The sequence below is a fragment of the Neoarius graeffei genome, chromosome 9, assembly GCF_027579695.1.
Source record: "Neoarius graeffei isolate fNeoGra1 chromosome 9, fNeoGra1.pri, whole genome shotgun sequence".
Taxonomy (NCBI): Eukaryota; Metazoa; Chordata; class Actinopteri; order Siluriformes; family Ariidae; genus Neoarius; species Neoarius graeffei.
This window is the reverse complement of record NC_083577.1, coordinates 62,827,551-62,845,908: the sequence shown is the minus strand read 5'-3', so window position 1 is coordinate 62,845,908 and position 18,358 is coordinate 62,827,551. Positions and strand designations below refer to the sequence as shown.

General features: G+C 40.5%; 1 protein-coding gene across 3 annotated transcripts in view; it reads left to right on the top strand.

The window, feature by feature from the left end:
• LOC132891310 (disintegrin and metalloproteinase domain-containing protein 23) overlaps positions 1–15,906 on the top strand; it is a 60,464-nt gene extending 44,558 nt beyond the window's left edge. For 2 of the 3 annotated variants that reach the window (XM_060928808.1, XM_060928807.1), the window contains exons 20-25: positions 85–148; positions 412–517; positions 1,682–1,801; positions 1,888–2,056; positions 8,842–8,953; positions 13,329–13,389. In XM_060928808.1, the coding sequence (XP_060784791.1) occupies positions 85–148; positions 412–517; positions 1,682–1,801; positions 1,888–2,056; positions 8,842–8,953; positions 13,329–13,336 (579 nt within the window). In that variant the 3' untranslated portion in view covers positions 13,337–13,389. Of the gene's footprint in view, positions 1–84; positions 149–411; positions 518–1,681; positions 1,802–1,887; positions 2,057–8,841; positions 8,954–13,328 lie in introns of all 3 variants that reach the window. The other variant, XM_060928809.1, reaches the window with a different exon arrangement.
• Positions 15,907–18,358: the final 2,452 nt, after the last annotated feature.

The following is an 18,358-nucleotide window of genomic DNA, read 5'->3' as shown; positions in this document are numbered from 1 at the left end:
ATGATTTAATACATGTATGGCTCTTAATAAACAAAGCATTATTGGCTCTGTTTATTGATTCTAATTTAAAATATCCACACACAGGGACGCTGCTATACTGGAGAGTGTAAGACCAGAGAAAACCAATGCAAATATGTGTGGGGTCCAAGTGAGTGATGTGTTTTTAATATTATTCATAAAGCTTCATTTTTAACTTCAAGTATATTGTATTGCAATGTCTTGCACTACTAATACAGAAAGCTTGCCACTACTTGGTTGAAAAAATAAGATAGAGGCTAAATCCTCCAGGATACCTCCAGGATAAATACACACAACTTTCTGTCTCCTTACATATAACTAACACACACAAAAAATAGCTCTTTGTTCTCACTTGTGCACTCGCTTTCGCGTCTAATTTCTATGTCTGGGTAGAGTCTGGGGGGTCAGAGAAGTTCTGCTATGAGAAGTTGAACACAGAAGGATCTGAGAAAGGGAACTGTGGGGAAGATGGAGAAAAATGGATCCAGTGCGGAAAGCAGTGAGTGACTTCTAATCAGCCATTTACACTTTCATCATCAAGCATGTCTTAATGGAAAAGGGTGTACAGTCTGCCTAGTCTTGGGAAACCTGATTATTAATAGTTGTATTTGTGATCTATTTTTATAATGTACATCATTACAATCATTGGTTGTTCTCTCTTAGCCATATGCAGAGTTGGTAACATAAGTGCACAACTTGATCCATAAAAATGTGGTCCTCCAACTAAACAATATATCTAATTAAAATGCGGTCTTAACCTTTTTGTGGACTTTGAACAGATAAAATAAATAAATTAATATATTTATGTAATTAATGTTGGTCTAAGGCAGCACGGTGGTGTAGTGGGTAGCACTGTCACCTCACAGCAAGAAGGTCCTGGGTTCGAGAACATGCAAACTCCTGGGTGGAGTTTGCATGTTCTCCCCATGTCTGCGTGGGTTTCCTCCGGGTGCTCCGGTTTCCCCCACAGTCCAAAGACATGTAAGTTAGGTTAATTGGTGGCTCTAAATTGACCATCGGTGTGAATGTGAGTGTGAATGGTTGTTTGTCTCTGTGTCAGCCCTGTGATGACCTGGTGACTTGTCCAGGGTGTACCCCGCCTCTCACCCATAGTCAGCTGGGATAGGCTCCAGCTTGCTTGCGACCCTGTAGAACAGGATAAGCAGTTACAGATAATGGATGGATGTTGGTCTAAACTGGTATTCCATAGTTTATAGTGTACGGTATTTACAGCCCAAACAATATGTTTCACTGTGATGTATTGTGGTTACATCAAACAGTCAGACAGTGGCACTCGATTGAATACTGCTCCTCAATTGAACCGATATCACATAATAAAAATAGGCTTGCATCCATGGTCAGAATGGTGCATAACTGAGACACTCCCTGTTCTTACATACTGTGCAATTGTATACAAGTAGTGATTTAAGTCTGTTATGTCTTGGGTCTTAATACCACATTTTAGATGTATGCTTAATTCATCTTTGAATATGACTCTCAGTGACCACAAATTTACCGTCTTATTATAGAGAAAAAGGAGCAGAAGAAGTCTTTATCTTCTGTGATGTGATGTGTATTGGTGCTGATTTAATCCACATTTGCCGTTTTGGCTGTATTTGTTCGGTCTGTATCCCGTAGTCATTGTACATCTCTCTGCTTACAGCGATGTGTTCTGTGGGTATCTGCTGTGCACTAATGTTGAGTCAATGCCTCGCATCGGAAGAATAAAGGGAGAGATCACGCCTACATCCTTTAACCACCAGGGCCGACTGATTGAATGCAGGTGAGTGGAACATGTATCCAGGCTTGTCCCTCAGCCTTACAGGTTGAATTTGATGATTGAATTTGCTCCATTGTTCTACATCTCAGTGGCGGTCATGTGTTAATGGATGATGACACTGATCTGGGTTATGTGGAGGATGGGACGCCATGTGGGCCGTCCATGATGTGCCTTGACCGTAAGTGTCTGCCCATCCAATTCTTCAACATGAGTGCCTGTCCTACCGGACCCAACGGCCACATCTGCTCCAACCATGGGGTAAGCACTCATGCTGTCTCTCTAGCAAATTAAACTGACTGACTATACAGTATTGTGCAGCCTTAGGCACTCTATTTTAACCCTCTGGGGTTGAGAGCTTCGCCGGCGAAGCTGGCAGGTTTAGAATGAGTAGGTCGTGTATTTAGATAAATATCTTTTATCATACAAGCATGATAAACATAGTGACAGAAACTTTATACTTTACACTTTCCTATGTGCCCACTGCCAAATATAATATTTTTTAAAATTACCTAAATTAGGTGAAACATAACTTGTCACCTTACTCAGTCACACCAGAGTCGGAGCGCTGAGCGCCCACTTACGCCTTCATAAAAGACTATTCACGTGGTAACGGCATGATAATCACTTTCACTCTTTCGGTTTTGATTGGTTTCTCTTTTGCTTTTAAACAGGATAAAATCTGTCAGCCAAAGTTTAGGTTGTTTGGAGGTAAAACTTGTTTCGAGATGACACACGGATTTTGTGCTTCGGATGGTTCAGGATAGCGATTCAATTCAGTCTTGAGAACCACGACACTGATGATGAGTGGTGCTTTTTGTTTTGTTTTTTAAATAACTTTGACTTGATCCAGCCAAAGATCAACTGGAGTAATTGTAAATATTTCTTCTATTTATTATGAGCCAATCAGTTGATATGCGTGTGCTGTTGTAGATGCACAGGAAAAATGACTGAACAATTTTTCCAGAGTTAAAAGTATTTCCCTGAAAAATAGTTAATTTTGCTCTATTTTGAGTTTAGAGAGTAAAATTTGGAGTTGGAGTGGGAGCAAAATTACAGAGTAATTGTGTAAGAGTAGGTTGTGGCTCTGAACTGAGTAAAATTGTACAAAAGTTAATTTGAAGACACCCTGAACCATTGTTGTAGTCAAGGCCACCTAAACCGAGACCAAGACAAGACCAAGACCACAGTGTATCAAGACCAAGACTTTGAGGGGTCGAGACTGAGACAAGACCAAGACCGAGGCAGGGCGAGACCGAGTCAAGACCAAGACCAGACCAGTGTCCCACACTGCATGACACTTATGATAAAATGTGGAACATGCAAACCATAGGCACCCCTCAAATAGACCTGCAAGTAATCCATATTCCCATAAAAACACCCACAGAAAACAAATGAAGATTGCTGTTCATTCACCTCTTTTGTTGACCTATATTATATGTCTGTATAATGAAATGTCTTGATAAAATAATCAAAAAGCACTGCAGAGATGAATTTCATGTGTGGGAATTTTCCTTTGTTTTCTATAAGCAAACAAATACAAACACTAAGGAACTGAAACCCATCTTTATTTAACACTGTACTGAATGATTTACCATCCATCGAATACAGTACAAATTTTTTGTGCAAGCAGTTTCAAAAATGATGACCTCATATGCCAAACCAGAACAAACTGCAATGCTGAAACATTTAAGTCCATGCACACCACGAATGATAAACACATGACATGGACATTGTGAAAGACCACAAAAACGTGGACTTTAAAGTAGAGTTTGGTTGCATTTTAGAAATATCAGAGACTTCAACATTCTGTGACCTAAATGTGCAAGATGGGGTCTCATTATGATGCCCCCCTACTAAAAACCCTCTCCACTGGTGCTGAGGAGGCAGAGACTGACAGCACCTTTAGTGCCAACTTGTGGAGTTGTGGGAATCAGTCATGGTTTTTGGCCCAGATGAAGAGTGCATTGTCAGTGTCAGAGTCATTGATGGCATCGAAGTATTTGCTTATCTGTGTTATAACACTTGAATCCTGGGCTGAGTTGCGCTTCTTGTGAGCCTTGTAGCGGGACAGAAGGCGTGGGCATTTGACTGGTGGCGAATCACTGGATGAATCCACATTCATGACCCCAGAGTCAGTTGCATCTCCTTCACTGTCGATCATGTTCTCCACCTCTGACAACAAAGTGTCTGAAAAACACAAACAAATACACAATGACAGGATTAAAACCATAATTCAACTTTGACTATGTAAGGACTTTTTTTTACTATTTCTTTCCCTGGATAATACTAACCTGTCAGTGTCCTCTTCAGCTCATCTCTGATCTTCTTCACTGATGTTGCATTTCCTCCATTTGTGACATCCAGATCCACCCAGTTTAGGCCAAACTGTGGATCCAGCATGGTAGCCAAGAAGTACACATTGTAGTTAAAAGGTTCATCTGTTCCACTCTCTTGGCCATGTTTGCTTTTGTAAAGATTCCAGAGAATCTTTTCAGCAGAGACTGCCGAAGGGCTCTGACTAATGGCTGGCACTGCATTCGGGTCTCTTCCATCTTGAGGAGGTGTGTATTCAAGTCCAGGACAGTTGGAACCACCATGCTAATTGTAACTGATTTCTCTCCTTCTGTCAGGTCTGTTGCCTCGGAGAATGGTGCAAGAACTGCACTAAGTTCCTTCAGCTGGTTCCACTCGCGAGCACTAAAGACTACATCCTCATAGTCCTTGCTGCACATTTCGTTCAGGGCTTTGTGGTCCAGAGCTGTGAGGGCCTGTACTTGTTTGAAAGTGCTGTTTGCTGCTGGAATAGTCTTATTTGCGTCAAACATAGCCTCAAACTTGTCTTTGAATTGTGAGCTACTTGTCAGGACAAACAGACGAGGACCCAAGAGCGCAAGTTAAATGTTGAGTTTTACTGATAACAGGGGAAAGGGAGTTGGGAGGATGTGCATGTGTGAAGTTCAGTGGCAGGAGGACTGAGAGGCAGGGATGGCTGGTGGGAGCATGGTGGTGATGTCTGTGGTCTCCCATCCAAGCACTGACCAGGCGCAACCCTGCTTAGCTTCAGAGATCAGATGGGATCGGGTGTTGTCAGAGTAGGGAGGCTGTAAGCTGACGGCACTAGGTGTTCAGGCAGTCTCCCAGAGAGCAGTCCCTCAGCAGACAGACAGGACAGCACAACAGGCTGGAACACAGAGTCACAGATCAGGTAGCAAGATAAGGGACAGAAATTCAGGGTCAGGTTACCAGGACTGAAGAGTTGACGGAGTCAACACCTAGAAGACAATCTGACACTGAAGCTTGGGAGGACAGCAGCTTAAATACACACAGGGGAGGAGCAGGTGATAGGCAACAGCCAATGACAGCCACTGAGAGTTAATAAGAGGAAGCGTATGCGGGCGTGGCCGGTAATGCTGAGTGGAGAGGAGTGGAGATGTTACCTGAAGAGAGGAAACCCACAGGTAGGACCATGACACTACTATGTAACAGAGTTGTGAACTGTGATGTTTTGGCTATGGTGCGGGAGATTGACCTCACCTCCTTCATGCCGTCATTTGACAACTAACTGCAGAGAGTGGGCAAAACAGGAAAGCCGTTCACCTGATGACCAGGGTAATTCTGTGTCTTCCACTGAATCCATGTCCTCCCACAAGTGCTCATCATCTAGATTTTCCTCCTCACTCTCATCAGACTGGTGTTGTGGCATGTGAACTTTGAAAGCGCATTTCATATTGGCAGCATTGTCTGTGATGATATAGCTTATCTTCTGGCGGATAGCATATTCCTCTGTTATTTCCTCAAAAGCAGAAGCAATTCATTCTGCACTATGTCTACCTGTAAAAAGCCTACAGTCCAGCAGGTAGGATTCAATTGCATAGGAATCCTTTGATTCAGAGCACACATGGGCAGTCACTCCAAGAAAAGAGCGAAGCCTGCGATCTGACCAGAGATCTGTTGTTAATGACACGGACGACCAGGTCTCCAGCTTCTTCAAAACAGTTTCCTTGACCTTCCTTACCAACTCTGGTATCCGTTTCTCAGAAATTGTTCTTCTAGAGATTGGTGTGTACTTACTGTCCATTATCTCAAGAAAGTGTTTAAAATGTTCATTTTCTACAAGTGACAGAGGCAGGCAACACCCAATTACCAAATCTTGGATGATGGCTTCACTGATGGCTTGTTGCCTTGGTGAATGCAGACTGTAGACCTGCACTTTCTGGGCAAAAGATGCAATAGATGGCTGCGTGACATCTGTCTGTTGTCCTGCCTTGTACTCCAGGAACCTAAAATTCAGGGCGAAAGAATCCGTAAGATATCTGGTGATTATGAACAATTACATCAAATAGCAATCTTAAAAATATTGGTGTAAGATGTACAGAAAGTAAAAGTATCAAAACTTCATAACTGTATGTAAAATCTGTGTACTGTATTAGAACAAAATGTGTGGATCATATACAGCAAGGCATTAAGGCAACCAAAATCTTTTTCAAATAGCTTTCAAATGGTTACACAACGATATGATTGACATGGTACAATATGGCCAAACCAGTCAATTTTCTTACCATAACACTGAAATAACAATCACTTTTAATGTGAATAAACTTCCATGGAAAAGGGATAAAAGGGACAGATATGTATTTTTCTAAAAACCCATCTAACACAGTGTGAGAAAATCTGAGTGATTGAGCGAGCCAGACTTACTCACTTACACACACAAGCTCTAGCGTTTGACTACATAAAGTTATATATTTGTGTATTTAACCCCCAAATTAGCACTCTAAGTATGTGATGTATGCTTATAGCCAGGCAAAGCATATTTAATGTGTAACTTCATAGAAGTGGAGCATTAATGTTACTCTGTCTCCACTCTGGAGACTGCTGACTCTAGCTCTCTCACCCAGGAGAGGGAGCGCGGCGTGTATCGTTTACGCCAGAGTTGACGTTGATGTAACATAACTATATACACATTAGCTACATAGCTTTATGTCACCTGTCTCGTCATTTTTATCACATGAAAAAACGTAACGTAGGAATAAGACACATGTCCTGACCCCTCACTCTCACAAAGTTAACACTACATTAGCTAACTTAATGTTTCATCCATTGTAACATTAAGTTATCTGATGCAGTGAGGTAATGTGCTAATATGCTTGTGCGCCTAGCTAGGGGGTAAATAACCGGCAAGCCAATGAAACCGGTGTCCTGAAACATACTGTATACACATGGTTAGCAAACGTGTTTAGCTAGTATTCACTAAATCTCACTTACACTTAGCTTATCTTTCTTTATGCTTCCTCTCCAAGTGCCGGTAAAAGTTGGACGTGGTCCCAGCCATCTCCGTTAGCGTTGCTTTACAAAATTTACATGTTGCGCTGTGTTTTCTTTTGGTTGTAGTTGTGCACAAAAACTCTTTGTGGTTCAGGTAACCAAATTTTATTACAGACGAGTTGGCTGACATCTTCACACGGCCTCTTCTCCTGTCACTCACATGCACGTTTGTGGGGGGCGGTGAAAGGGGGCAGGAGGGGTGACAGCCGTTAACGGTGACAACAATTTCAAATAATGAGTCAAGTTATTGGTTGTACTCGAAGCAATACGATTTACGCAAAATCACAGCAATGATATTAACAAGTAAATCCAAAAATGCACAGGCAATTTATTGATATCCCCACAGTTGTGGTCTTGACTGGTCTTGAAATAAAATCCCTAGTCCGCTTTGTCCGAGACCGAGACAAGACTGAGTAAAAATGCAGTCGATTCCGAGACGAGACCGAGACCTTCAAAAAGTGGTCTCGAGACCGGTCTTGAGACCAAGACCGATCTCGAGTACTACAGCACTGCCCTGAACAGAGTCAAATACCAGATAAATTAAGCTGTTGTAAAAATCAGTTTTAGAACTGTTGGATTATGTGAAAGAAAAAAAAAGTTCGTCACAATGGGTAAGGTAATTTTTTTTTTTTAATCACTTGACCTGATGGGATTAAGAGTTGGCAGTGGGAGGGGTTTTCACTCTTCTCATTGAATGGAATGGAAATTTACCCTTCTCACTGAATACCCTTCCCTCTGCCAACCCTTTATCCAAAAACAATAGGACAAATTTTTTTGATGGCCAGTTAATTGTCCAAATCAATGGCGCATATTTAAGTTTTTGTGCTTGATACATTCATACAAGTGAACAGAATCATCTCAAGTGACCAAAACGGTTCGTCACAATGGGTAAGGTCATGGTTTTTTTTCACACCTTCCAACATAGTTCTGTAACTGCTTTTTACATCATCATCTTCATTTATCTGTTTTTTTTTTAAAAGGCAGAATCATGACATACTGTACATACTACATGGATATTATTGTAGCTGAACTTGTGCTGAATACAAAAAAGTCATATGACTTTGAAAATACTGCTTAGATTTGTTGAGACCGACAGCAAAATCGGAGCATGCCAAAATCATTAGAGTGCCAGAAAATACCCTCAGACCCCAGAGGGTTAATACAAATGTTGTTGGTGATATTTATTTTATGACAATTTTTATATTTCCAATCATTACTTTTTGAACAATTTTTTTAAATGTTACGTCAGTAAAGAAAACAACATATTGCATAACAAACCACTTTTCCGAACCATGGCAGATTCTCCATGATGCTCAGTAAAACTTACCCTTACCCTAATTTCCTTATAAACTTGCAGAAATTGTACCTGAAACTACTGGTGTGTGCGTGTGTGTGTATACGCAAAATATTATATACATGGGTGCTCCGGTTTCCCCCACAGTCCAAAGACATGCAGGTTAGGTTAACTGGTGACTCTAAATTGACCGTAGGTGTGAATGTGAGTGTGAATGGTTGTCTGTGTCTATGTGTCAGCCCTGTGATGACCTGGCGACTTGTCCAGGGTGTACCCTGCCTTTCGCCCGTAGTCAGCTGGGATAGGCTCCAGCTTGCCTGCGACCCTGTAGAACAGGATAAAGCGGCTAGAGATAATGAGATGAGTAAATATCCATGAAACTTGTTTAAAATAAAACCTCTGCCCATTGCTGTATGACCGACAGGTTTGCAATAATGAGGCGACATGTACGTGTGATGTGACATGGGCAGGGACTGACTGCAGCATACCTGACCCCCCTAAAGAGCCAGCTTCCACTGAAGATGAAGAGCCACGGGGTTTGTCATTTTCTCATTATGTCTCTCTCTCTCACACACACACACAAACAAACAATGCGCTGTGTGTCAAGCATTCCAAACCCACATTTGGTTAAAGTTTTGTTTTTAAATTGAGTTGATGGCCCATAAATATAGAGCACTCTAAGGCCCTGTCCACACGGCAACGGATTCAGGTGAATCTGATAAAATTGTTTATCGTTTCGGCCTGGCGTCCACACGGCACCGGCGTTTTGGGTGCCCCAAAACGAAATCTTTTGAGAACGGGTTCCAGAGTGGAAAGATCTGGCAACGGCGCTGTTGCGAAGTCGTCTGTATGAGTAGAACGGATTTGTTTACGATGACGTCACAACCACATGACTGTCAGTGCTTCACCCCGGGTAGAAGTGTAACGAACTCGATGCGAGTTGTCAACAAATCCTATAACTTGGTTCATGAAACGCGCTTACAAAATATTTTCACTGTGAATATTTATTGTGTAATGGTGCAAAGTGAGAGAGAGAGAGAGAGAGAGAGGGAGAGACTCTGCCCTTAGGGCAGAGTCAATCCCGCCAGCAAAAATAGGGAAAAAAAGGAGCGATCTCACCTCTTCAGATGTTGGTTTAAGTTCTACAATACATTCGTCAAAAAGGGCGTAGAAGAACAAATTAATCCATCAACATGTAGCATTCAATTTATTCCAGACCATTAAAGACGCCGCCTTCCGCGTAGAATCATACGTCATCCTCGCCGCCATATTGGATGGGGCAAAGCGGAGAATAAAGATGCCTCATTCATGTGCTGCGTTTAACTGTACCAACAGGTTTACCGTCCAAACGAGATCACATGGGATTACCTTTCACAGGTGAGACTGGAAAAATACTTTTCATTGTATTTGGTCATTATAACGTAACTTTACGAACAGATTTTCCTGACTTTGTGGCTAATATGAAGTCTCGCGCATAATAGTTTATGCGCATGCGTCCTTACTTCTTCTATTGTCCTGGTGTCTCCGATGGGACCGTCTTACAGCGCACCTAGAGGTGTGGCATGTGTATTGCATCGTTTTCAGCAAGCGTTGCGTTGCCATATGTACCTGATATTTTACTGATCCGTTGCCCATGTGGACGCGATATTTTTTTTAATAACATCTCGTTGCCGTTGTCGTGTGGATGTAGCCTAAGTCATCCTAACAGATAAAGCTGTTGTGGAAGAGCAGCAGCATGATTAGTAATGATGCTCCCTCTCTCTCGTGCACAGCAAATGTGGCCACTAACAGACTGATAGGGGCTCTAGCAGGGACTGTTCTGGCCCTGGGGGTTCTGTTTGGAGGAACTGGGTGGGGACTTGAGTAAGCATTTTTTTCCATGGTGCTGCTGTCCTGTGTGTGACAGTGCAGTGACCCGCCTATGGTGGTGTGTAACTGTGTTTGTGTGTATGTGTAGTGGCTGTATTATGTAGCTTGTAACCATAGTGATGTGTTTTTCCTAAGTTTTTATGGCATCCTGTGATTGTTAGAATCTCTTTCCAACTATTCTGTCCCATTTTTGTCCTTTGACTGTTGCTATACATCTCCTGCTGTTGTTTGATACCATAGATACCTGCATTCGTATCAGTAAAATCAGGTTTTGGGGCTCAACTCAACAGGCATTGCATGTGATTGTGTTAATTTAAGGTTCAGAAACATTAAGGTAATCCACTGTGTTGTGGCATGTGGACTAGCCAATATAACCTAGACGTTTACAATATTTTTCATCAGTAACCAGATTTTCACTACTATATGTGTGAGCCTAAATGAAAAACAATTCACCTGTTAGATTACAAATATAGTTGTGATCTATTGTTGCCTTAAAGCCATATCGGAGGCCTCTTCGTTGCGTGGTCTCACCTTTTTCCCATGAACTGGTGCACTTTTGGCATAAAGTCTTGCATGTAGTAGTGCAAATCTGATTACTGATTGGTTCTTGGTTAATGATGATATACACACATACACAAACTATATGCACAGGTATAATTTGGATTACTGCATTAGCATCAGTGTTTGTTTTATTTTATTTATTAAGAAGGGACAATGCACTTTAACACGAGTGCGTCGATCCATCATGTAAACGTGTCAGATCTAGCCATACAGGCTAATTTTCATTGTAGTGGTTAAACATTGCAGTGGCTTTGCTCCATTCCTTGCACCAAGCAAGGCTGGGAACTGAACAAATCTTTACATTTTACTTATTTGGCGGACACTTTTTTTTTTTTTATACAAAGCAGCTTATATTTGAGACAGGACACAACTGAGCAGTTTAGGGAATAAAGGTCTTGCTAAAGACCTCAACTTTGGTAGTTTGAAAATGCTGGGATTTGAACTTTCAGCCAGCAGCCCAAAGTTTTAACCACTGAGCCATCACATCCCTACTGAGAACACTACCCTCTTCTAATAAACGATTGAAGATTTAAGAGTAAACAAAAATGTATGGTGCTTAAAATATGTTTACAGCAACTTGAATTTCTCTACCAGCAGGCACTAGAATTTTAGTTATGCACACACAAACATTATGCAAAATGTGTGTAAGTGAGAATATCTCAGTTTTATGGTGGCATGCGACATAGTAAAACCAAATACTTTATTTGCATAGATAATCTGAGGTTTCTGGGAAATATATTTCTACAGCCTGATACTGTAATTTCCGAATGCTATATTTAGATCACAAACAGCTAACTCAATACCACTTAAGTTTACTTTGGTAATGTTTATACTCTTATTAGTAGGCCTTTTCTATATCGCTGCACATGTAAATTAAATTTAATTAGAATCCAATGCTGATTTAAGACTAGAACTGCTTAGCTAGGCAGAAGTAGATCTTGTATAAAGAGGTTAACCTGCTTGAAGAAACAAGCATGATTGTTCCTTGCAATTTTAATCTTTTTTTTATAACAGTGTTAATAAGCAACAATCGAAATACATAGTTTGAATTTTAGTCAAATTAAAAATGTATATATTTTCCCATGCTGCCCCTCCGCGACAGGACCTAGTGCCACCAACCTGATCATTGGCTCCATCGCTGGAGCCATCCTGGTGGCAGCCATAGTGCTGGGAGGGACAGGCTGGGGCTTTAAGTAAGGACTGGCCTGCTTGTGTTTATCTTGCAGATTACAGCATCAGTATGTTTTTACACACTCCAGGAGTTGGGCTTCTGCTACAGACAGCAAAACATTCTGAAATGTAATCTATCTTTGAGCCATTTCATGTTATTTCTAATGGTTCGATATTAGGAGAGGTAACCTTTTAAACTGTGGCAGAACCTCAAATGAACTGGAAATGTGTGGTTAAAAGCTTGACATGCATGCTAAGTATAAGACTTCAGTTAAGATACATGCAAGCTTCTCTATTTGGGCACTAATGTTTAAATACAGGCTTGAAATATTTGAGACAATCCTTTGGCTTGAGGTAAGGTCACATTAATATTGCAGCACCTGAATTTTTAGTAATCATACGATCTTTAAAGCATATTTTGTGATTATGACTGAACTGTCCATTATCATTTGCCACTGACCTCCTCCAATGTTGGGTATGAGGTTCACTGAGCATTTCATGATGCACTTTAGCCAGAGACTTGTTAATGATATGTGCCTACACTACTGCAAGGGCCTGGCATGGTATGGCTGAGGTCAGAAAAGATGCCACATCATGTCACTTCTCCTTCCTCGTTCTCCGTATGAAGTAGGAAAGGAAATTAATTATTGTGCCTTCATCGTTGGGTTGAAAGTCATGGTATTGTTCTAGACATCATTTTGATGCATGGTCCCTCTCCGCTTCCATGTGAATGCCTTTCTCCCCAAATCTTCCTTCACCAATTTTTTTGGACATCATGAAAATACACTGTTCCTTCTTGTGAAATATTGTACTATGTAAAAGGGAGTGTGACTTTTGCAGCTGACTACAGCACAGTTTAGTGATTATGTGCTACGTTATGTAATATAAGCTCTTTGGAGAAAAATTTGTCACGTGTGGTTGTGTGTGTTTTTTATTTTTTTTATCCCCCCCCCAAACACTCGGCTATAATCCCTTCCCTTGCCTTAATCACAATACCAAACCTCTCAGGTCAGGATTTCATGTGTGTCCTAAGATCATTCCTGTTCATTTTAGTCCACTCAACCACTGACTGGTACAAATCGAAATTTAAGCACTGTGCATGCTTCAACAGATACAACTGCAAATGCATGACTTTGTCCACCTCCCAAAACCAGGTGTAAATTTATGGCTTGTGTGTAGCTATAAAAAGAAAAGTGGATCAAGAAACGAACAGTGGTTTTGTCATGTTGAACACTATTCAATCTATTAGAATCCTCATATATCTAACTCAAGTTTTTTTTTTCTGTTTTTCTCTACCATCTCAATGGCAAGAAATGTGAAAAAGGGAAGGTTCGACCCAACTGCATCCGCCATCTAGTGAAGAAAATGGATGGTGCTCCTCGAAAGCTTCTAAAGTAATCTACAGCTGGACTACGATTTTTGCTGCTCTTTCTGCCATTAGTTATAAAAATATAATGTAAAATAAAATATGATATTCAGTAGATAACAAACCACATATTAGTTACGTAGACCTGCAGCTTTTCGGCTCTGCCTTATTTCAAGTCCCAAACTCACCGAGATGGTTTCATTGCGAGGCCTCTTTTTCATAACGATCAATCTCACTTTCATCATCTCAACACGCCACAGAGCACCAGCTCATTCGACACCCTGGCCAAAGGGCTGCATGGCTACCTATGCTTACTGATACTTGACAGAATAGAGCAGTAATCCCTCTGAAAGGGAAAGGATCAAATTCCCTTTCATACCTATAGAAAAACAAATATGCCATTGCTCTGGTACTATATCAGTGTGAAAGGGTGAGTTCTGCTCACTGAGTTGCAGTTACTCTGGGACAAATTGTAAATCGCCACCGACTGCGACTTCCTCAGTGGTTTATTACATCAAGTTGAACCCAGCTGCATATAGGCCTTAACATATTACACATATCACATAGAGACATGGAGTAGACTGGACTGGACTGCTGCACAGGCAGAGGATGAGTTAAGGTGCTGATCTTTTAAGATCATTTTACATTGATTGTTTCAGCGTTATGTTCTGCTTTTGATAGACCATATTGTATTGTAGGCATAGTTTGAAACAGTCATACAACCAGTTTTGCTCATTCATGGACAACACAAATAGAGTACCAGTCAAAAGTTTGGACACACCTACTCATTCATAGTTTTTTTTTTTTTCTGTATTTTCTACATTGTAGAACAATACTGAAGACATCAAAACTATGAAATAACATCTGGAACATCTATGGAATTATGTGGTAAACAAAAAAAGATGTTAAAAACAAAACGTTTCATATTTTAGATTCTTCAAAATAGCCAGCATTTACCTTGATGATGCTTTGCATACTATTGGCATTGTCTTAACCAGCTTCATGAGGTAGTCACCAGGAATGCTTTTCAATTAACAGGTGCCTCGTCAAAAGTTAATTAGTGCAATTTCTTGCCACCTTAATGTGTTTGAGATCAAACAGTAAATAATAAAAATAGTCAATAGCCCGATTCCACAACTGTAGTAATCCATATTATGTCAAGAAGTGCTCAGCTAAGTAAAAAGAAACGACCTCCATCATTACTTTAAGACATTAAGTGTCTCTAATAAAAATAAAGAAAAATAATTGAACTAGAAGGTGTCTCCAAACTTTTGGCTGGTGCTGCATAACCATAGTTTTAAATGTTCTCAAATGAAGATGTGTTTTATACAGATATAGATCAGGTGAGGGATTACTGAATGGATCAAAATGGATAAACCAATAACATACCACTTGCAGTTGTTGAGTTTGAGCTTGACAGTGATTTAAAGCCAAAGAAATACTTGCAGGCTTTTGGGTGAACACCTTTCCCCTTGTAGTATGTAGGATTAGACATGAAGGACGCTTCCAATTAAACCCAGAGGGGGGAAAAAACAAAATAAAATCACTGACATTTTGCCAGATCCCATTCTGGGGAGTTGTCAAGTTACAGTAAGTCTAAAAGTGACACATACGTACAGTACAAGCTTGAAGATGTTTCATCACTCATCCATTTCTGAACTGATTTAGTTGGTCTAAACTGCTAAAGCCATCATGAGTAGCGAAAACATCTTCAAAATTACACTGCAAGTCCTGTCACTTTGACTTACTGGTGCTAAAAAATGTGGTGCCTTGGAAGACTGAAAACCTTCATAGACATCCTGGGGGTAATTTGCAATCACACAAACACGTACATGTTTCATTAGGACCTTAAATCTTAGGTCTTGTACCAATTTTGTAGCACTTCATTTAGCTCTCTCTGCTAAGCCTGTAGGGTGCAATTGCTTTGCTGCATGCATTCACAATAGTTGACTTATTACTATATAAAGGAGTCCCAAATCCAATAAGAAACTTTTATGCTACAGAAGTATACATGTGCATGTCAGCTACAGAACATCTAACGTTTATTTACTATGCAAAAAAATATTGCACAAACTCAGAGTTGTTGGATGTGATGGTAAACTCAATGCCATTATAAACAAAACCAAGATTGCCAGCAAGGCCATCATCTTTTTTTTAATTTAATTTTATTTATTTTAATATTAGCCAATCTATTAAATGTTTTGTTGCGCTTCATACTCAAGAAGAATGGTTGACAGAATTAATGTGGGTTTTGAGTGAATGTATTTTATTTTATGGGAGTGAATGTATTGTGTCGGGTTTTGAATAAATCCAGTAATTATTTCCTTGGCTGATATTTCAGGTGAGGTTTTAAGATTTCACTTTTTAAAAATGTAATGCTTTATTTTTCATTAATTACTGACTAGTCCTCTGTTGTGAGCAGAGGATAAATATAATGATCACCTTTACTCACAGTACCGTACATGTACAGAAGTTCAGTCAAATAAAAAATGTGATCAATAAACTTAATGTTTTAAATTTCAAGATGTCTGTTTCTATTTATTTTGATTGCACAATGTGTTTCCATTGTATTGCTAATTTTACTTTAGTAAACCTTTGTATAAATGCATACAGATACTAAGGCTGGTCTACAAATAAGCAAGGACGCGTTATCCTAATGGGCTTCATGGGCAGCTGCCAGGGCCTTGGCCACTAGGGGGCCTCGGAGGTAGCGAGATCGGAAAATATGAAACGATATTTTCAGAAGTTTTGATCATATTGATAACATTTTTGATGCATTTCACCACCCGTAAGGAAGCCCACCTTGTCCCGTCGCATAAATCACCCGTCATTGTCAATATGATCACTGTCCACCATGTCTTCACACGCTACGCCAGCTTGAGTTCAATGATTTAATTAATGACTTTGCTTTCCAGAAAAGTAGGAAAGTGGCCTTGTAAGTTGACCCATGCTGTCAAACTGAATGCGCAAAGCTGTGTGCCACTGCTGTTTGGGACATTACGTGTGTGAAAGGCTATGTTTCACATAGCTTAACATTTTGAGATTTATTCCTGAGAAGCAAGATATTTTTCTTTCTTTGTTATCGCTCTTTGTTTTCAAAAGTTAAAAGTTGCCTGGATTCCAAAATGAAAACGAACGGTTATATACCAAATGAATGTTCTTGTTCTGAATACTAAAGAAACTGTTGTAGGCCTAGGTTATGTTCTTGACATGTTGTTCATTGACTCACTCATTCAAAGGCTTCTTGAGGCTAAACTTTAGTTAACCAGACTTGTTAACCATGATGTCTGATGGATTTTTTCACCATGCAATTGCCTATTTCACCATTGCTTTTTCTCGATTAAATAGGTGATGATGGATATAAAGTTTTATTGCTCAATAGTATTTCTAATTGTGCCACTGTCATTATTTTAGTTTCTGTGTCTAGTTAGACAGGCACGTCTGAGGGGGTGAATTTGCTGAGCGCAGTTGACAACAGGCGGGGGTGGGGCCTCAGGGGTGTGTCTGCCCAGGGCCTCGGCAAGGGTTAACGCGGCCCAGCAAATAAGTAGCTACAGAAACATGCTATAAATTTAGTTAGGCTACAGTTCTTGCTGAAAAGGAAGGGCATCCTTTTAGAAAACTGTAATGGATTTCAGCTGTTGTAAATTTCAGAAGTCCTGACTGTCTATATCAGAGGAGTTTGAGTACCCTGAATGGCCAGAGTCCTATTTATAATAAACCTTATTAAGAGCAGAGAAATTACCAAAATTTGCTAGAATCATGCTCGCACTGAAAACTGTTTATCACTATTTATCACTGTAATGGTATCGTGTGGGAATGGGAGCAAAACGGTAGAGTCTAAATGATAATCTATGCCCTGGTGACTTAGTAACATTAATGATAATCTTTTGCCATGGCTCCAGTAGGAATTGAAACCATTGGATTAATGAGTTGTGAAGGAAATAAAACATTGTCGCATATTTTACATGTCACACAGAGGTTTGCACTCCATAGCACCTCATTAAATACAGTCAGGTAGGAATACACAACACCCATTAATTACTTTACCATTATGGAAAACTGAATGAGAATGGGGCGGCACGGTGGTGTAGTGGCTAGCGCTGTCGCCTCACAGCAAGAAGGTCCTGGGTTCGAGCCCCGGGGCCGGCGAGGGCCTTTCTGTGTGGAGTTTGCATGTTCTCCCCGTGTCCGCGTGGGTTTCCTCCGGGTGCTCTGGTTTCCCCCACAGTCCAAAGACATGCAGGTTAGGTTAACTGGTGACTCTAAATTGACCGTAGGTGTGAATGGTTGTCTGTGTCTATGTGTCAGCCCTGTGATGACCTGGCGACTTGTCCAGGGTGTACCCCACCTTTCGCCCGTAGTCAGCTGGGATGGGCTCCAGCTTGCCTGCGACCCTGTAGAAGGATAAAGCGGCTAGAGATAATGAGATGAATGAGAATGAAATTTATCTATCCCATTTTGCTTTTACCTGATATATTAACAGGTTTTGTATGTGAAAAGGGCTACAAAATAAAGGTATCAAACTGTAATTTTCCTTCGCTGAGGTGGTACCATCAAGTTGGTATATTTTGTACCTTTAGTATGTACCGTGGATATAAAAATTCTACACACTCCTGCTAACATTTCAGGATTTTGTGATGTAAAAAAATTAAACCAAGGTAAATCATGTCAGATCTTTTTTTCCACATGTAAAAAAATTCGTTAGCTACCTAAATAACGATTGTGCAAGAAAAAGCCTATGCCAATCGCAAGAGGCGAGATTGTGAGGGTCTGATGCAGGGCTGTTGTGGCAGCTAGTCTTCATGCCACACAAACAGGAATTACACCCAGTAGACTTTTGGAGATCATTTGATTAAACAAGTGTAAACAGGCAAGACTCCCATTTACCTGGAACGAAAATGTGCAGCCATACTGGATCTTTGTAGATAAAATTGAAGACACCTGGCCTGATGGAACAGCTATATTAAAAAAT